The sequence below is a fragment of the Grammomys surdaster genome, unplaced genomic scaffold, assembly GCF_004785775.1.
Source record: "Grammomys surdaster isolate TR1022 unplaced genomic scaffold, NIH_TR_1.0 125901, whole genome shotgun sequence".
In the NCBI taxonomy this organism is placed as follows: domain Eukaryota; kingdom Metazoa; phylum Chordata; class Mammalia; order Rodentia; family Muridae; genus Grammomys; species Grammomys surdaster.
Window position 1 is genome coordinate 237,495 of NW_021620725.1, and position 21,042 is coordinate 258,536.

At 46.5% G+C, this 21,042-nt stretch overlaps 1 protein-coding gene across 1 annotated transcript in view; it reads right to left on the reverse strand.

The window, feature by feature from the left end:
• Positions 1 to 208: 208 nt before the first annotated feature.
• The window catches only part of Cfap44 (cilia and flagella associated protein 44), an 81,252-nt gene continuing 60,418 nt past the window's right edge, over positions 209 to 21,042 (reverse strand). Inside the window, exons 25-26 of the mRNA XM_028752409.1 lie at positions 11,843 to 11,975; positions 209 to 544 (exon numbers count right to left, since the gene is read on the reverse strand). Of these exons, the coding sequence (XP_028608242.1) occupies positions 209 to 544; positions 11,843 to 11,975 (469 nt within the window). The remainder of the gene's footprint in view (positions 545 to 11,842; positions 11,976 to 21,042) is intronic.

Below are 21,042 nucleotides of genomic sequence, written 5' to 3' on the forward strand. Positions count from 1 at the left end.
TGCGGGGCGCGGGCTCCAAGCGCTGAGCTGGGGCACCGACTGGGGCTCCTCCGGGAGTTTGGCTAGGACCGGGGCTGGGGCTCCTAGTGCATGACTGGGGTTCGAGCTGGAGGCTCACTTTGGAGCTCAGGATGTTCTGCTGGGGTTCGGACAGGGTTTGGATCCCTGGGCTGGAGCTCCGGCACTGGGCTGGGGCTCAGAGTGGGGCTTAGAGCGCTGAGCTGGGCTCGGGCTTAGCTCGGATCTCTGAGCTTGGGCTCTCGCTTGGGATCCTAGCGCTTGACTGGCTCCGACTAGAGTGAGGGCCTGAAGCCGCACGAAGTTCCCGGGGCCGCCACTGCTTGTGCTCCACCGCCCGGCCCAGGGCCGCCGTGCCTCCTTCTCTAGCCGGGTCTGGCTCGTTTAGCTCGCGCGGTTCCCGGAAGCTGCTCCGGTGGTAGGAAGATATGGACATCTTTCCAAACTCACCCCGAAGGGCTGACAGGGTGCCCCGGCTGCACAGCCAGGCGGTGGAGACAAGCCCACACTCAAAACCGATTTGCCTCTTTAGGGGAAGAAGTTATCACTGGCTCTTTTAAAGGAAAATCCCAAGTAAGGGACCAAGGGAAGACCAAAAGCTAAACAGCTCTTAAAGAATTCCCTTGGCTGGACCGGCCGATGAGAGGCACTGAATTAATTGGCATCTGGAGGTGTCTGTGAGAATGAAGTATCGGCAAGAGGTGTGTGTGTGTGTGTGTGTGTGTGTGTGTGTGTATCAAGTAGGAGAGAAGGCTGTGGAAGGAAAGGGAAAGGCAGGAAGAACCTTCTGCTGGAATTATGAAGGGTCTGTCAGTTTTCCAGTTGGAAAAGAACTGAGGGGTGGGAGACAGGCCGAGCTGGAGGGCCTAAAGGAGCCCTGGAGGTGGTTCTGTTGACTTTTCGAGATGGGTTGTGCCATGCCCAGTCCCTTGAAACAACAGTTGTCCTCTAGAGATGTGGCAGTTTCATCTAAGAATACCCAAAGCACATACCAGCAATCCCAAACAGGCACTTTCTGGGTGTGGTGAGGTATGAGCTCCCCTATCCCTTCCCAGAAAGCTCCATCGCAGTGAGTTTTTGAACTGGAGTTACCTCTCACAGGATTAAGTGTTCTGTGTCAGGCTCTGTGCCTGAAATGTCCTGGGCCAGCACATTGGTCACCTAGCTCTTTGTTGTTCAGAATTTTGAAAAGCACAGACCACTTAATGAATGTAGCATTAAGAATTCTTGAATATGTAAATACTTCTGATTTATTCTACCACTGACTTTTAATTCTAAGCAAGTAGCCCAGCACCATGATGTTTTTCTTCCTCCCTCCCTCCTTCCCTCCTTCCCTCCCTCCTTCCCTCCCTCCCTCCCTTCTTCCCTCTCTCTTTCTCCTTCCTTCCTTTCTTTAACTCTTTGCATCTTTTTGGCTTGGCTAATAAGTTGGCCTTCCTTTTCTCAAGAATAGTGTGGAAAACATTAAAAAGGTCTTGTTGGATCAACATGAGGGGCTTGGATGTCCATGCATCTGGATGTCCTGTTTTCTGAGTTTTGCTTAAAGTGACTCTGAGGCACGGGGTTGGCCACTTTGAGGTGTGGAACAGGCTTCCTAGGAGCACTCTGAAGTCTTATAATTGGCCCTTCTTAATGGTCTAATAATTGAGACCCAGGAGGCTCCCACAATGATCTTGAAGTACTCTGGGGTCAGCGGGACAGAGTTGGGGTGGAAATAGCAGTAGAGTTATGACTTCCCAACTAGATGACTTTTCAGAGAGGATTTATGTAAAGGGGCAAAACAATAAAATAAGCTAAATTTCTCTCTCCCTATGCCTATTGGCTGATGCGGCCAGCTCCTGTGGAGACTCAGAATTTGTCCCTTCAGGATGAGGCTGCTTATACCTATGCAATCCAAGGACTGAGATCTCAGACACTGGCCCTTTGACTCATTTTTATGATAGCTCAGAAACAAAGCACTGCAAGAGACTTTCACTCAGAAGAGGCCAAATCATGGGCAGTTGGAAGTGAAAGTTAACAGAGTCCAGGATGGGCAAGTTCTTTGACCACAGCTATGGAGGAAGAAGCTAGGGGCCAACCTTAAGAGGACCCTGCTTAGCTGCCAACTGGCTGTCCAATTCATGATAAAGACTGTAATTTATGTCCCTTTCCATCCTCCAAATGGGTCCAAAGGTTTTATTGTCTTTGAAGTGTATTTTCAGTGGCATGAGATCCCTGCTCTCTTCCAGGCCTCTCTGTGGTTTCCAAGGCCTGACAGTGAATAGGAGATTTTATTCATGAAGTAATTCTGTTCACTTCCCCACAAGCTCCTGGGGTTTAAGAAAAGAAGGCAAGAAGTACCATAGTGCTCCAAGGGCCCTGGGGGGTCTGGGTTCAAATTTCAGTAGTCACTGATATGCTTAATGACTTAGGGGTTTATCTTTGTGTCTTTCTAACAATAGCTGAAGATCCAGTTGCACTTGGTAATTACCATCTCATACTTTCTGGTCTTTGAATAAGAAAGAGCTAACAGGTTTCAGAAGATGTTATTATACATTGGGAATTTGCTTTCTTTCCTCCACTTTCTAAGCTCCCTAATTTTGGGGGAAGGGGATGGAAATGGGAGAGGAAAGAGTGATGTGTCTCCATTAAAAAAAAAAACTTTTACTTTAACATATGTAATTTCTTGTCACTTCTACATGCAACAAATATTTACAGACACCAGGATGGGAGCTCCCTGGTGAGTGAATGTTCTTCATCAAAGACCAGTTCCCCTCAGTTTTCATTGATTATATAATGTCTACTGCTACTCGAGAACTGGTTGTATAATTACCCATAATCCCATCCTAAAATCAACTTCTTACTTTTCATATGTAGCTGTAAGTTTCATACATTTTTGTACGTATATACTTTTTGTAGCTGTGATGGAAGTGTAGACCATTGTCATCAGACATCTCTGAAGTATTTTTATCATTTGACCAAAGACTCACAGAGAATACACACACACACACACACACACACACACACACACACACTATCACATTGCTGTTGGTGAGAATAAATCAAATCTTGTGTATGCTCTTCTATGGGACCCTAACATGCAATATATTTTTTTAATAATTTATGAGTCTAAATCAGTTGTTTGGAGTAGGGGAGTTGGTAGAACATGTCTGCTTTGAATCTAGAAACTTATGCTTACAAAAGTGTTCCAAGGGAAGAACTTGGTCTCTTTGGTCCCTCAGGGCTGGCTTGAGTCAGGATAGAATACAGGAAAGAAGCTCTAAGGGTGGCTCAGGTGGCAGTGTGAGCCTCAGCCCTGAAACTCCATATGCACTGCTTCCGACCACTGCCCTCTGCTGCCTCTGCCTCCTTCACAGTCATCCTCCTTCTTCACGCTCCTCGGGCCTTCTTTGATCATTCTTCTGTTATCCACCCCTCTTTCCTTTTCACTATGGCCACACTGAGAATCCCCAGTGCCCACCTGCAACCACCTCACAATGACCCAGCACCTATCCATCACATGGTGCAGCCCCATGACCAGTTTGCCACTCAGCTTTAACATCCACATCTCTCATCTTCTATATGTGCTCTGTCCCACTTAGCGGAGCCAATGCCCTCTGCTCTGGGTTGACTGAAGAGTAACTGACCATTGATTTCTGACAAGTTCATTCCTTGTCTACTACCCTGTCGTCCAGGGCCCTGTTCTTATTAAGTATCCGGCCCACTGATGCTTCTTTAAGAAGCATTTTGTGAATGTTAATGAAAATGTTCTGCTGGGAGCAAAGATGATGGTTTTGTAAAAATATAGCCATTGTTCTTTACTGCTCATCAGTTCTAGCAAGGAGGTAGGTGAGCGGAAAAGTGAAGAGGCCTGAGACCTTAGGAAAAAATGTTTTTCTTCTCCTTTTACTTATCATAAAATAGATTAATAACAGATTACTGTAATTTATAGCACCGCACCTAATAATCAGCAAGGACTCCAGAACTCTTATTTTCATTGTGTGTAAGATGAAGCAGCTCTATTTTTTCGGCCTTAAAACAGGCTTCATGGACTCCATGACCCGTGAAGTCTTGTAAATGTTCGCCTGAGGGTAGTAGTGAAGAAGGTGAAGACGTAGGTGAGCTTTTCTGTCCTTGGTCTTCTCTCTCGGACCTGCTGAGTCAGCTGTTTGTTCCCGGTCTGTGTTACCACCATGACAGTGTTTCTCATCCGTCAGAGCTAGAAGAGTCGAATGGAATGTAGATTAGGTGCTGGTTGGTTCTAGTTGTTCATACACTCCTATAGGCTGAACTTGTGGCCATGTGAGCCCCTTCTCCCAAGGAAAACCCTGTCAGATATTTTGGAGACAGATCATTAAGTGATTTGGCATCTAAGCTTGCTGTGGAAAGATCCTGTATAGGTTTGGGTGAGGAACACCAAGTGTTTATGTCTCTGTCAGTGGTATCACAGTGAATGCCTTGTGGTCTGATGGACCAAGCATTGTTTATCTCACAAAAAGCAGAGGGATTCTGCTTCTTACTGTCCTCTAAAATATAGCTAGGGAATAATTTCTCTTTTCCTAATGACGAATTTGGCCTTATCTTCAAAGAAGGCCTTTGATGTTTGGGACAAGATATTGAGCAGAAAGAAGAAATCATAGCAGTAAGGCACAATGAATTCGCTCTGGTTGCCAGAGGACATCTTGAGAAAGTAACCAGAGAGTGAGGGGTAAGCTGACTGGAGAAAAATAACCCCAAAGAAGCCAGGCGACGGAAGTATGCCAGAAGAGCATTCTTCTTCTCAGAAGTGAGTTTAGACAATGTTAGGTAAGACCACGGTGAGGCAGCGTGGCAGACTGGAGCCTTCATCCTTTTATCGGCCTTTTCCTACATACGTGCTGTGTCCCTGGCAAACTGGCACAACTCTTACCATCTTTCTTGAACAGTCCATTTCTAACCTTTGCTGGGAGAGTCCATGACATCCAGCACCCCATGGCTGGCAGGAAAGGAAATGCAGAGCAAACCCTAAAGTTGACCGGTGAGCTGAACCAGGGAAGATAAGAGCTCAGGCAGAGTCAAAGCTAAGATAGAGCCAGAGGGCTAGCGTGCCACAAAGCTTGTTTACATATGCTTAGATGAGTTGTTAGTTAATTTCTCCCTGAAAATTCATATTTCCTCGGTGGGTGACTAAGCATGCTGGAGATTCCAAAGTCAGAGTATTTCTGTTTGCTTTGTTGTTGTTGTTTCTTTTTTGAGTTTCTGAGTTGAATGCAGAATCTACTGAGTCTGAATCATGGACATGTTTTTAAGATCAGTCACTGAATACTTTTCACGGGGAAAAGGAGAGACTTTGCTTCTCTCTCAACTCCATCAGATTTCTCTTGAGGATTAGAGAAACACCCAGTGTGTTGGCACATGCCTTTAATCCCAGCACTTGGGAGGAAGAGACAGGAGAATTGCTGTGAGTTTGAGGCCAGTCAGGACTACAAAGAGAGACCCTATGTCAAGAGAGAGAGGAAACAGACAGAGACAGAGACACAGATACAGAGACAGACAGGAGCAGAGAGAAACAGAGACACAGATACAGAGAGACAGACAGAGACAGACAACTAGAGAAACATGTGCTTGAATTTAACATCTTGCTTGTCTGTTGCATTTGCTCCTAGATATACAAATTTCTGAGATAGGTTTAGAGGACTCTGAAGTCAGCCTCAGAGTGTCAGGTGAAGGGAGAGATATTTTAGGGGCAACCAAATCACTAAGCTTCCCAGGTGCCCCCAAGCCTCTTGGGCTTCCAAGAGATGGCCGTCACACAGCATGGAAGGTAAAGATGGCTGTAGACAGCTGGTCTCTAGAGGACCCCACCCAGAAAAAGCTAAAACTAGACTCCCAAAGAAAGCTCCCCCACCACTTTCCCTGGCTCTGCCAATATTGTTCTGGATTAGACTCAGCCAAGTGCCTTTACTAGTCTGCTGTTACCTAACATTACCATCCCAGCAGGTTTATTAGGTATAGTCATAGTTAATTGAAGAGGAAAATTGGGGGTTTCTGGGTTTATTGGTTTTCCATGAAAGGAGAGACTGCCTTCATCATTTCACAAATCACCTCTCCCACGTGATTCTCCTTCCAAAGCGACTGTCATCTTACAGTAGTTATTGTAGCTTACTTTTTTCCACAGCTGTACTCCAAGGAGGGCAGGTTGTTAACCTGTCAGCACAGAGTGCCTCCTTTTTGCAATTGCAACTCCACAAAGTCACTTTACCTCTGTGCTTCTGAAAGGATATTTTGTATCGGGCAAGTTGTATACTCGTTGTTGGCTCTACAGATTGGAGTTAGATTCCCAGTATCGCCCCACAGGCAGGCCTCTGCAACTCTTCCTTCAGACCCTGAGACCTCTCTGGTGGTCTGCCATCTGTGAAGGCAGAGTCACCCCCAGGTGACAGCCCTGTCAGGTGATTTTTTTTCCTTCTATAGGCTTCCTTCTGTTCAGCGGTAGAGGCTGGGATAGCAGCCGGCTCTAGCCCTGCTGGACTGTGGCAAGTTGCCAGCTATTTCCAGTGGGTGGTCTTTGACAATAAAAGATGGGGGTTGGGGGAGCTTAGCTCTCCTCCCCAAAGGGAAACAACAAGGTGGCTTTCTATAGGTGGGCTTTATGTAGGCGGCCAATCCCCTTGTCACAGACACACCACTCAGGTCTTGAATGTGGGGGAAAAGAATTGAGAAGCTTGTCTGAAGGTGGTTATTGTATGGTGTTAATTTTTGTTCCCCTGATTTTTTACAAACGAAGCCTTGTGTTTAGGTACAAATGTGTGAGCACACAGGAGCAGCAGGTACCCTTCATTCCACAAGGGAAAGGTTGCACACTCACTTCTCAGAGAAGCATATCCCACACAGCTCCACCACTCAGGGGAGGCAGCCAGTCTCAGTGCCGGGAGGCGGCCAGCAGAGACCGCCTTTTCCAGAAATGGAGAGTTACCATTGTTTACAGAGCACCTACTGTGTGCCAGGCTCCAAGCCAAGCACTGCTCTATCCCTGCAACCCTCCAGCAGTCCTGTGAGGACGGACCTCCTCACTGTACTCTGCAGATAAGGGAGCAGAAGCCTAAATAAGTGCAGGGACTTGTTTTGGTCTCATAGCTGGTAAGTGACAGAGCCAAGATTTCATTACTGTCTGCTTACTCCAAAACTCTCATTTTTAAAGCAAACAAGAAAGGGGGAGGAAAAAAGCAATTTCTTTTCCAAAGCAAAAGCCCCTTGACGTTTCTTTTGTAACTAACTGCAAATAAAGGGGCAGGTGGGATTGCTTATTAGCCCTGCCATAAATCCCATTGTTACAAAACTAGAGCATTGGAGGGTCAGACAGCACCAAATGCCAAGCTCTGTGGCACAACCAGTGTTGCCTTTGTAGGTGACGGTGAGGGTCACCTCCACATTGGGTTCCTCAGAGCATGTTTCTTGAGACTTTCCCTTCCCCTGGGCCACTGTCTGAATCGCAGGCATCTCTTCTCCACTGGGGCTGCCAGATGAATCCATTTGCACCTAGGATCTTTGCAAGTCTAATCAAGCAGGCCCTCCATTCCCTCAGTGCAGTGAGTGGGGAGAACTGTTTGGCCGAGTAGACACTTTGACTAGTCAGGAGACTCTGCAGCTTGTATAGAAACATACCCTGGGGAAGGAAGTAGCAGCTTTGACAGACAGGTAACTAACTGGCTGGGAGATGCTTCCTTGCAGGCAAATATTCAGAAGGCAGCCAGCAGAAAGGATTGGGCAGGCAGTTACCTGCACGACAACTAAGCACCCTGTTCCCTACACATTTAGTATTGTGCTGGAGGTTTTGGTGCCTAGAATGTGTGGGGGTGTGAGGTATATGTGTGTGTAGGTATGGGTACCTGTGAGGATGTGGACAGTTGTATGTCATGGTATGAGTGGGGGAGGGGGTCAGAGGATGGCAGCCTTAGGGGTTGGTGTTTGCCTTCCACCTTGTTTAAAACAAGGTCTCTGTTCTCTGCTATGTATATCAAGCTTTACCTGGGTTTTTGTAATCCTAATTCTGGTTTTCATACTGTGTCACAGAGCAGTTTGCTTAATGAGCTATCTCCTTAATCCTGTTGGTTGCTTATGTTCCTTACTTTTCTCAAACAAATGCAGGAAGCCTGAAGCCATGATGTTCTGGATGTGGAGAGATACCGGGTACCTGGGTTTACAATGTAGCAATGTGATGGGGTAACGGAGCCCAGTGTTTGTCATCACAAGCTGCCTCTTCTCCATCTTATGTAGGCAGTGAACTGGCACAGGGAACACATTGAAAACGTTCAGCTGGCAGCTGACAAACCCAAGCTGTCACATCTGTGCTCACTCACCTTGAGTTCAAAGATAAGAAATTCCAGGGAATTAACCAGAGGCCGGCTGGGCTCAAGGGATCTGCTCTGTGGGTGTGCTTGTTTTCCTCTGCAAGATTCTGAATAGAAGGCCATTTGATCAACATCAGAAACTCTGCTGGATTCTTCCAGACCTACATTCTTTCCCTCCCTATGGGAAAAGGCAGCCGAGGGTCTCAGGGTCCCATAGGAGCTGGATAGGAAAAGGACCCTTGCAACAGAATTCTAGGTAGCGCCCATCTTTGCAAAAGAGAGGGCTAGGCATTCAGGATATTTATGGGATGCCTTCTGATTAGGCAGGTCTGCCGGGAATCACATTAGAAGGTAGAATGCTGGAGGGGAAATATTTTGTAGGAGGGACAGTGTTCCTGGAATTATTTCCAGGTGTAAGATGTCTCAACTATAGGGAACCAATCTGGGTTCACCTTGACTTTGCCAATCTCTGGGGTGTGACCCTGTCCAAGTTACTGAAACATCAGGATCCCGGTTTCTTAAGGCGGTTAAAAGGGAAGGCGAGGGGCTCCACATAAAGCACCCGAATGCACTGTGAGCTATTAGTAGGCAGCGGCTTGTGAGTAAAGAAAAAGAGTGAAAGGAGTATTTCTGGAGATGAGGAGGATGCTCAGAAGAGAGGCTATGCTGGTGGACTCCCCGTTGGCTCCAGGCCTCCTGAGGATGGAGGATAGAGAGGAAGAGGAGCCCAGTATGATGTGGCCAGGCCTCGTTGCCGGCTGGATACCCCCTTGCCAACCTTAGCCCTGCTGCTTCTCCAATGCAGCACATCTCAGCCTACCCATTAAGCCAGAAATCCTGGCACCGTCTTCGACTCTGTACTTTATCTCCTCCTCCACCTTGTTATTTACTTCTTATCTCTGTGCAGGGCTGGGGATGGAACCTAGAGCCTCCCACATCTTGACAAGCACACCACCATGGAGCCACACCATCAGCCCTGATCTCCTACTCTAAGCTGACAGGTTTAAGGCTATACTTGCAAATGTTTGCAGAATTCTTGATGCTTTACCACCCTAGTCCTCTCTGTGCATTACTGAATGGCACTGTGGAGATCAATTTGTTTGTTTGTTTTTCTGCCGAAACCTCTCTGTTGCTCCTGTTTCTCCAAATACCATTGGCTCCACCCCTTCCTGGTCTCCCTCACCTGGCCTGCTTGGCCACTCCACAGCACAAGTGACATTGGCCTCCTTGTCTTCTCAACCTGGCTGGGCAACCTTCCTGCTCTGGGCTTTTGCCCTGCCTTGGTCTTCTATCTGGAAGGCTCTTTCCCATGTCCTTCCCTCATGTCACAAGGCTTCCCTGTTGCCTCAGCCTGGTACCCTCTATCAAGCAACACTCCCACCATGCATCTCTCTCTTCAGACTAATCATAGTTCCCCATGCCGTCATCTCCTGAGATATACCTATTTGTTATTTGCCCATCACCTCCTTCCCTGCCACATGAGGCCAAGACTTTGTTTTGTTCAGCAAAGCCCTTCTGTGTCTAGAATAGACATCTGCAGGACTCTTTCAACCTTAAAACCTCATATCATAGGTGTTTCCAACAATGAGCTGGGTGGTGGTGCACACACCTTTAGTCCCAGCACTTGGGAGGCAGAGGCAGGAGAATCTCTGAGTTGGAGGCCAGTCTGGTGTACATTCAGGACAGCCAGGACTACAGAAAGAAATTCTGTCTTGGAGAGAGAAAGAGAGAGAGGGAGGAAGAGAGAGTGTGAGTTTCCATCAATGAAATATAGTTATCCCTGGTAACCACAGTGTCCATAACTGTGAATTCAATCAACATCAGATTGAAAATTTTATTTAATTGCCTTGGTAGTACCACATGTACCACCTTTTCTTGTTATTTTCCCCCAAACAACTCAATCTGTTTGCTATTTACAGAACATTTATAGTGTGTCTTAGTTAGGGTTTTTATTTTTGTGAAGAGACACCATAACCAAGGCAACCCTTATAAAGGACAACATTTCATTAGGGATAGCTTATAGGTTCAGAGGTTTAGTCCAATATCATCAAGATGGGAAACAGGGCAGCATCCAGGCAGGCATGGTGGTGGAGAAGGAGCTGAGAGTTCTACATCTTGTTCCAAAGGGAACCAGCAGAAGACTGTCTTCTAGGCATCTAGGAGGAGGCTCTCCAAGCCCACCTCCAAATGACACACCTCCTCCACCAAGGCCACACCTCCTCTAACAAGGCCACACCTCCTCCAACAAGGCCACACCTCCTCCAACAAGGCCACACCTTCTCATAGTGCCACTCCCTGGCCCAAGTATATTCAAACTACCACCCAGTATATTATAGTAAGTGATCTAGAGATGACCTGTATGTGTATGTGAGAATTAAGCTACATGCAAATACTGCACACTCTATTTCATGTGAAGGACGTGAGCATCCACAGATTTGGGCTGATCTTAGGTAGATCCTGGGGCCAGTCCCGATATCAAAAGACAACTATAGTTATCCATAGACTCACACAGGCAATGGATTCTGGGATATGTGTATACGGGAGCATGCAGAGGGGAGGTGCCGTAGTGTGCTTGTTTTTAAAAGCCGCACAGGGGTGCACAAGACCACCGTAGAGTGGCCGCTTCTCTAGGCGGCAGGTTTTAGGAACGTTCATAGGTGAGCCATCTTTCCCCCCTGATGCCCTCTCTGTCCTTCTTCACACATTTCAGCAGAGTTTGTCGAGCATCTACTTTTTGTACTGCACAGCCTGCCTGGGAGGTACAGAGAAGCTTTGTGGTGTATTAGACAAATACAAGATGCCCCGTGTCTTCATTACAGAATCACACAGACTCATCGCTCCACTGCCTAAAAAGACTGCCTCTGCACCTGCTCTTCTCTCCCTCCTTCCTTCAGGTGCCCAGTGATACTGATCCTGTCACTGTCCATACTGTTATCCAGCAGGTAGCTGGGATCACCCAGGTGGGCAGTCTTTCACGTGTCAGTGTTCTGTTTCAAACACAGCTGTCTCTCCTTGTACTTCACGTGCATATCAACCTGGGGAGGTAGATGCTGGCAAAGCGAGGCTTTTGCTTGCTCCCACTTGACCTGTGGTTCCACACTGTGGCCCCTTATCATCTTCCACTGGCCTTGCCTGGCTGTGGTGCTACTGTCAGGAGCTAACTGTCTATGTTTGGGTTCCACATCTGGAAGCATCAGCTGGGCTTCCAGTCCTGGTTTGTAAACACACAGGCAGGAGGAGCACATGGGGCTGTTTGTTTTACTTAATAGTGTGGAAGTGTAAGTCCCCCAGGCAGGTAGTGCCCCTGCACACCAGCATCCGGTGGCAGACCACAGGACCCTCAGCCTCAGAAGTCATGGCTTCCAGCCCCGCCTGGGTTCCAGTGGTGTCTGTGTTCAGCCCTTAGAGTGATGGGGCCTTGGGGCTTGTTTTGTGGTCATTAAAGTAGAAGCCCAACCAAGGCACAAAAGGATCCAAAGAAACGGAGAAACGTTTTCCTGCCAAAAGGTGCTTACTTGCTTCTCGGCAGCAATGAAGACAGGGATTCCTGAGGAATTCAGGAGCAGAACTCCCAGTATTGAAGGTACTAAGCACGCACTGCAAAGGTCTGGGCTCTCTGGGGAACAGGCAATGGAAATGGATTTGACACTGGGAGCAGAAGGAAGGCGCAAGCGGACAAGTTTAAAGGCTGAAGAGGTAGGCTCAGTAGAGTGAGTTCCAAGGCTGGGAACATGAATTGAAATTTAGACCCCAGCTTCCATTCATGCTTGGACTGAACAGAGAGCTGAAAGGAGGTAGTACCCTCTCACATTGAAAGATGCTAGCCAGACATGTCAGGTTCAGCACAGAGGAGGAATAAAACTGATCAGATGCCCCCAGAAGTCAGTTTTTAAACAGGAAGTTCCATGCCGATGATCCAAATCCATCCACTTCTCCACTGTCTTTTCTTCCAGCTCAATCTCCAATCTGTAACCTGACCGGTGAATACTTTGGTTTCCAGCGAATGGCTTTGGGCTGCCACCCTGTTGTTCTTATTCTCATGAAATGCACACTGATGATATACTTGCCCCTGAGACTGTAGGAACGAATACAATGCAATGTGCGGACAACACTCTACAGTCAAGCTGCCCTTGCTGTAATTGTACCCTCCGAGTACAGCCTCCTGGTTTGTCTTTGGTGTCTGTAGCTTATAAGGCTGTCACACTGACTACTGACCATCCAGAAGTCTTAGCCCCTCCTCAGTTAGCCTGGGGAAGCAGAGGATAGAGGTCTGCTGGTACAGATGAATGTGGGACCCATGTTATATACAGAATGCAGCCTCCAGTCCCCAGTCACCCTGTCCACACTCTTCATCTCTTCTCCCAAGAGACTAGACAGTGAAAATCCTGAACAAGAACTTGGTGTAGCTTTGATAGTTATGCCAAGTGGTATGTGTCTAAGGGACTGCCTTTTCTGAGCCAAATAAAAAGAGGAAGATATGGTTATTTAATTTTTATTCTGATATTGGTAGGTTGGGAGTTTCTCAGAAAATCTGGTTATAAATATCCTATGCTGGCCCTTTTTAAAATTGCCTTTAGCCTAAGGCACAATGGGGCAGTACCAGACCCCTCTATGGTCCCCCTGTGGTCAGGGGTGCAAGGAAGTACAGGGTGAGTCTTGCTTCATGTGGGGGTGTTGGTGAAAAGAGAGCTCTGGTGTGGTCTGGGTCTTCTCCAATATGTTGTCTCCAGAGCAATTGTAGAATTGGGGCTAAGCTCCCAGTTTTACTTCCCTACCCCCACTCCTCTCCAGAAAAAGTGAGCCTCCAGGGCAAGTGGAACAGGGAGGTTCCTTAATAATTAAGTCCTGCACGCTTTGAGAGTCAGGAAGTGAAAAGGACATGCGTGGCCAATTGAAACGGAATCCTAGGCAGGCAGAACTAATCTTTCCCACCCTTGAAATTAACCAAATGCCTGTGCTAATGTCCCTGGAATGGGCGGGGAAAGGCAGAGACCCCTTGATCTCTGTATTTCAGCCAAGATGAAGCATGTGTCCCTGTGAAACTCGAGGTGGGGGTCTTGGACCTGGCTTCCTCTTATGGAGAATGCCATGCACTAAAACTCGTGATGCTCATTGCGGCCTCACTCCATAGTAACTTGAGGTTTCACACTGAGCCATGACCACTTACCCTCGTGTCCCAGGAGACTTCCTACAGCACAACATGCCTCCTTAAGCACTCAGCACAGTGACCAGCAGAGCACCCTTCCACTTGGTCACATATTCATTGATCATCATGAAGAGATCCTCATATCTCTTCAGAAGACCGTTTGACTCAGACTCCGAGCTATGTTAGTTTTTTGAGACTGTGACAAAATAACTGAGGTAATCACTTTAAAGGGAAGAAAGATGGGAGGGGGTATTTGGTTGTTGCTTTTTTGTCGTTTTTGTTTGTTTGCTTATAGTTTCCTAGACATTTGACTTGATCGTGATCAAATGTCTCCTTCACTTTGGACCTGTCATGAGGCAGAGAGCATCATGTTAGGGAGCACATTATGGGTGAACTCTACTCATTCATGGTAGCAAAGGGAAAAAAGAGAAGGGAAGAGTTGTGGGTCTCAATATCCACTTTAGGGGAATGTGTCTAATGATCTAATGTCCTTTTATGAGGCCCCATCGTCCAAGGTTCCACCATCTTCCAGTAGCTCTATGGACTGTCAACTACCTCTTTAATAAATGGACCAATGCAGGGCATGGGGGGTAGGATACAAAGCTAAACAGTTACTTAGATAGCCAGTGTTGTCATCATCATTATATTATTAATACCTGGGACCTGGCATAATTTGCTGATTTTAAATAATCTGCCAAGAGCTCATATTTTGACACACTGGACTGCTCAGAGAGTTTTGTTAATTGACAGTTGGAATTACATCAAACTAAAATAGCAAAGGAAACAACCAACAGAATGAAGAGACAGCCTACACAATGGGAGGGAATTCTGCTACTGGTCACAGTAGCTAAGAGAGGGGATCAGCCTAGGTACCTATTAACAGATGAATGGGTAAAGGGATATGGAACACATATAGGAGAGAGTATTACTGTAAAGAATAAAACCCTACCAGTTACAGCAATAGCAAATGAAGGGCTGGCCTGCCTCTTGCCCTGAGAGTTTCAGAAGGTTCCAAGGCTACACACCTCCTCTATCCAGACCGGAGAACCTGATGAAACTAGCTTGATAGAGCTGTTTGTCTTAATGCACAGGACTTTGGGTGGATAGGAGTTCCTTGAAGTTGGTAAAGGCTTGAGAGTATCTTATCATAGTTATCCTATTGTTATCATTTTCTGATCTAAAACCCTAAACAAACATAAAGGCAGAAAAATAGTATCACAAACCCTGTGCACTTACAGCAGCAGTTCTCAATCTGTGGGTTGAGTAACCCTGTCACTGGGGTTGAATATCAGATAACCTACATAGCAGATATCTACATGGCAATTCATAATAGTAGCAAAATTTCAGTTATAAAGTAGCAACAAAAATAATTTTGTGATTGGGTCTTCATAACCTAAGAAGCTGCATTCAAGAGTCTTAGCATTACAAAGGTTGAGGACCACTGACTTATGGGGGTATTTTAAGTTTATTTTTCCCCTCTACAGGTTTAATAACTGTCATCCATGAAACCAATGAGCAATGGTCAGAAACATGAATAAGAACAAGTGGATTTCATTATGTGCCCCAAAGTCCTAGAGATGAGGCTCACTGAGGAGGAGATGGCTGCTGAACTTATGCAGAACTTAATAAAGGCAGAGAGGGATCTGGCTGTTGGAGGGAGGAGGTAGCCCAAGCAGTGAGTGGTGGGGATGGATATGCATTTGGACAGGGAGCATCTCATGCAGATGCAGTCTCCTAGCTCACAGCCGCCTGTGCTCATTTCTGCCTGAGCTGCTGCTAGCCCCCCTACCCGCTCCAGCTAGCTCCCCAGCTCCTTCTTGTGGGAAGCTCCTGGTAGGGGTGAGGTATCAGGCCATAAAGAAGCCTTGCCCATATCTGGTTACTATGCAAACAGATGAGCATTTCCTCTTTACAGAAGGGCAGCTCTTCACATGGTTGTGCATACCTGTAATCCCAGTTCTCCCTAGAGGCATAGGCAGGATGCTCAGCAATTCCAAACCATCCTAGGCTACAGAGCAAAACAAAGGCAAGAGCAAAACAGAAATCAGGAGAGCTTTTTGGAGGCATTTGTGTGTCTGCAGTTCTGTAGTTCTCTGAGTACCTGCTCTGTTGTAGACTTGGTATTTTACTCTCTGAATATTCTTCACCTGGAGTCAGTGATTATCAAGGTGAAAGTTTTGTTTGTTCACATTTTACCCTGCTGACATTTACTGTGCTCTGGGAGAGTGGCTCAGAGGTGGATGCTACAAGGCTTCTTATTTCGGGGAAGGCTGTGATTGACTTCTCACCTCAGATCAGTGGTAGGGCACTCAGGCTGAATTTGCCATTGGTTTGTGCTGCTCTATGTTGTTTGTGTTCCTTTTCCAGAAGGGGACTCTTGCTTCCTAGCTTGAATGCCATCTTTGAAGGGCCCAGGATTTAACAGGTGTTCTCTGTTGAGTGACTTGGAAGACAATTCCAGGAGGTGGTGCGATCCCTCTGGGTAGCCCTAAGCAGGGTGTGTCCTCAGCTCTCCATGTTTTAAGGAAGGGGTAGATAATGGTAATAGAGACATGGGGTTAGGCCATTAGTCCAACTCTCGGGAACACTGAGTAGGAAGGATGAAGTCTCAAAGACCCTTGTGGTTTCTGAGTCCCCAGATTTAAGCATCTGGCTTAAGGTCCTGGAAGAGATAAAGCAGAATCCAAGGAGGAAGGTCCATCTCCTACCTCTTTTGTGGTATAGCCACAGGTAGCTTGCAAGCTGTCTGCACCCACCCAGAGCCATGCACCGTTCCAATACTGTTTTATTTGTTTTGGAATTGCTGAGAGAGGGCAAGCAAGAAGCAGTGTTCTTCCGAGCGTTAGGGACAAGGGTCTGCTTCTAGTATGCAGCAAGACCACTCTGAGCTCCCCTGGCAGTTCAAGTCAATGCAACTGGGTGAGGAGAGACAGGAGAGGTCACACTTGCGAATTCTCCCCTCAGATCCGACCCTGACATCTACATAGCAGGCAGAGACTTCAGGAAGGGTGTGCTGGCTCCCAGAGCAGGCTCGGGCCCTAACTTTCAGCAGCTGGCCTGCACCTCCCCTCTGCTTACTTTTGCAGTTTAAAGTCCCAGCCTGATTCCTCCCTCCCTCCCATGCATGCATGCATGATGTGTGTGTGTGTTTAAGTTTTTAGTCTTGGCAGACGTTAAGACACAAAATGGATTTGGAAGCAGATGAAACCAGTCTGGGTATAAGTTGGGCAGCAGGCAGCTTCATTCTTGGAGTGGGAGGGCCCAAGGCAGCAGGCCATGGACTCTAATGTAGGGGTGGAAGTTGCCTCCTCCTCTGTGGGGACCAGGAAGGCCTGGGGCTGAAGGCTGAGGTTCTTAACCCTTTGGGTTGTCAAACAGTGTTCCAGTGGTGCCCAAATCCTCTGGTCTTATTTGGTGTTTAGTGGAAGTGGGGCCCTCAGATGCACCTCCTTGGGATCTATGAACCCTTGGATTTCTCCTTTTTGCCTTCCTTAAGAGAATCTCTCTGCCTTCTTGGACTTCATAGTACAAGCATTCAAATTTACAGATGCTTTGAAAACTGTTCTTCCTTGTGAGCATCTTCCTTGGTGTCAAGCCTCCATGCCCCCAGCAGTAAGCACAGAGTACCATTAGTCCCATGATCAGGGACTAACTTGAGGGTCTCATCTTGATCCCCAGCAGAGGTGAGTTTTGCAGTGATGGCATCTTCTTGGATCCTCCTCCTCCTCCTCCTCCTCCTCTTCCTCCTCCTCCTCCTCCTCCTCCTCCTCCTTCTCCTCCTCCTCCTCTTCCTCCTTCTCCTCCTCCTCCTTCTCCTCCTCCTCCTTCTCCTCCTCCTCCTCCTCCTCCTTCTCCTCCTCCTCCTTCTTTTCCTCCTCCTCCTTCTCCTCCTCCTCCTCCTTCTCCTCCTTCTCCTCCTCCTCCTCCTCCTCTTCCTTCTGTATATTTATTTCTTTGTGATGAAAAGGAATGAGGATTTGATCTGGGGGAAACTGATAACAGCAGCACAAGCTTGAGGCCCTGAGTTCGATGCTCAGAACCCAGGTAACAATGCCAGGCCTGGTGGTGTGTGTGCTTGCAAGCTTGCCTGCTCTTCTGTTTAGCCTAATTGGTAAGCTCTAAGCTGGTGCAAGACCCTGTTTGTCTTAGTAGCAGATGGTATTTAAGGATGACACAAGGTTGTCCTCTGGTCTCCACATGGACACGTGTACCCAAACACACATGTTCTTTCATAAAGAAATTCAACTAGGGACTGGAAGGCTAGGTGATTCAGTGGTTAAGAGCACTTCCTCTTCCACAGAACCAGAGTCCCATCCCAACCCACATGTCAAGTGGTCCTCAACCAACCTCCTGCAATTCCAGCTCCAGGGGACCCAGCACCTTCTTCTGGCCTCTACTGGCACCCACACATATGTGCATGGACACACATACAAGTGAAATACATAAACAAGTCAATGTGTGCGGTGGGGAAATTAACTTTAGTTTTTAAATTGTAAAATTTTTCTTAAAACATTATAGTAAGGTCTTTGTGAAAAACGCCTTATTCTGGGCATTGCATCTCATGCCAGAAGCTTTGCTTGAAGACATTCTTTCCAACATGATGTGGAAGTCTGTGTGAGAGACATCTGCATAGGATTCTCAAAGCAAGCGGAACAGTGCAATGGGCAGAGTATGAAAACCTGACAGTTATTCTCTCCCCGTTCCCGGATCTTTGCCTAAGGTGCTGCCTGGAGTAACTATGCTTTGGCTCCCCCAGAGAATTGGCTGGGAGTCCTCCACCTGAGCAAGCTTAGCATCTCCAAATCTCACTTCTCAGCCTGTAACATGGGGCTGAGAAGACTGTTTAGAGGTCAAACAAGGTCACATGCATATTTGAGATGGTTGCCTTATTTATCAGCTCAACCAATGGTTAAATAATTGTCTTGGTTGTGTGTTAAGATTGGTGATTTTTTTTCACCCTAAATATGTGCCTTAATCATATACTACTTACCATAAAAACCTGGTTTATAATTATATACCCACTAAATCTCAGTGACAGTTACAAATCAGTAGGAAATTGGTGATTTGCAGAAAAAAGGCAGCAGCTTGCTTTATTTTTGGAAACGGGGTCTCTCATAGCCCAGAGAGGCCTTGAATTCCCTGTGTAGGTAAAAATGGCCTTGCTCTTATGACCTTCCTGCCTCCCGTCAGTTTATCAAATTCTATGTGTATTGTATACATCTAACACACTTTCCCAAATACTATATCTTCTAATAATCAGGAAGCCTACGTTTTAATTTCTATTGTATACAAAAGGTGAATGCATACAATCATGTAAGCATCTCAGATACATTGTGTAACCAGCGGTTGTTGGTGGGAGACTGGCAGTTTTAAGGGGAGTCATATACTCCTTTGTATAATTATGCAACTAAGTGAGCTAACTTGGTGATATGAGTTTTGTTTTAGATTGCATGTACCATTTTGAAGCATTAGTGGCATTAAAAATACCAGACATTAAAATGCAGGGTTTTATTGGGGGAGGGGTGGGTCATGTTGTTTAAGCTATACTCTGCTGCATGCATGTAGTATTTTGGATCAAACTTAGGGCTTCATGCATGCCAGTCACGCATTCTACCAAGTGATCAATGTTCTTAGGCCAAAACACATTCTCTAAGTGTTAGTTTGCTCAACAAAACAGTTTCAGCAAAGTATACATGCTATATTTTATACAACTTACTAAAGAAAGCAAAGTTGTTAGAAAAGGGGGTCTCTAAAGGTCACGAATGAAACTAGCAAGTCCATTTTCCCCTTTTGCAAAGTCCATGTCTGTGTAGTGAGGAAGCAGCAGAATCCTTGAGTCAGGGAAGATGATGCTTATAGACAAGGTATGAGGACCTGATCTTCGAACCCAGCACAGCAAACCATGCTTTGAAAGTGAGACAGATAACATTTGGGGGTCCGAGGGATTATTGGGAAGTGAGGCCAGCAGGTGTACAGGAAACTTAATGATGTCATGGTAGTAGTTTGGGTTAGGCTTTTTATTTTATTTTAGTTTTTAGTTTTTTGATTTGTCTTTTTAATGATGAAAGTGATAATGCAAACTGACCTTAACGATTTCTGGCGTTTTAAGTGAAAAGTACAAATCTCTTAATCTTCAGACATAATTGATATTAAAATATTCTCCTGACGATTCTCTATGATACCCCAAACAACTACATGCCACACATTCAAATGTTTTTTTTGTTTGTTTTTGCTTATTTATTTCAAAACTGAATCTCCAAGAACCTCTTAAATTAGATCAGCATGTTGAAAAAGTGTGTTTGGCAAAAATCCTCATCACTAATGGTACTCTAAGAAAAAAATGGTACTCTCAAATAATCCCCAGGCAAGGGGTCATGTAAGTCCAAGGTTGTGGTTACAGGGCTCAGAGCCTCCTCTATCTTGGTGATTCATGCTGTGTAACAGAAAATTAAAGGTTCTGAAAGATCTGCAGCAAATAAAACTCTGACTGGATTTTCATGCATAGCATTTCTCTAAATTCTTTGTGGTGTGAGTCTGGAGCATCTTTTATCGTTTCGTAGGGTTTTGGAATGTCTTAGGCAGTACTCACCTACCTCGTCCCCATCACCGCCCTCCACTACCCACACTGTAACTTTGTAACCCAAGGAGGAAACCAGTTCATCTGTCTGTGTAATTAACAAATAGCCACTGTGCCCTTGTCAGGAGCCATGGACTGTGGTGGCCGCTGGTGTCTAACAACAGGCAAGATGGCAGGGTGTCTGCGTCCAGGACTTACATGGTTACAGCAACATGCATTGTATCACAATGCTTGCTGTCCTGCCCTGTACCTGGGAATGGCAGACCCTCTGCAGGAAATCCTCCTTGAGGTGGTGGGAACCTGGGAGCTGGAGACTAGAATAGCCTGCCCGCTCTGCTCGGCCCATCACCACCTGGCTGCAGTTCCTCACACTTGCTCCTGCATAAACAGCGGCGCCTGGGCCAGCTGCACGACTCCATGTGTTTGTTTACCCTGTATGTGCCAGCTTTGCACTAAGGCCTCAGTGCTTCATGAGTTGGGGAGAGCTGGCCAGGGTGAGGTGAGGGCTTCCAGCCTAAGGCAGGGACTGACTTACTGACAGATGGACTGCAGCCTGCTTCACATTCCCACAGTGGTATTTATTTAAATTGTAGGCATTTTAAAAGAGCTTGATAATTGAGAAAGAAAAGGTTGGAGGTGGGACAAGGAACTCCATGTGTAAGCTTTCGGGGTCAGGGAGGCAGGGAAGAAAGTGAGTTTGAATAAGGTCAGATGGACAAGTAAACTGTCATGATCATGAAGCATAGCTACCAGCCAGAGCTGCACCTCTGCTCAGTGTGAGTGCGTGTCTGTCTGTGTGTGTATGTGTATCTGTGTGTGTGTGTATGTGTGTGTGTGCCTGTGCCTATGTGTGAGTGCTGTCTGTCTGTGTGTGTATGTGTATCTGTGTATGTGTGTGTGTGTGTGTGTGCCTGTGCCTATGTGTGTGTGTCTGCCTGTCTGTGAGTGTATGTGTATCTGTGTATGTGTGTGTGTGCCTGTGCCTATGTGTG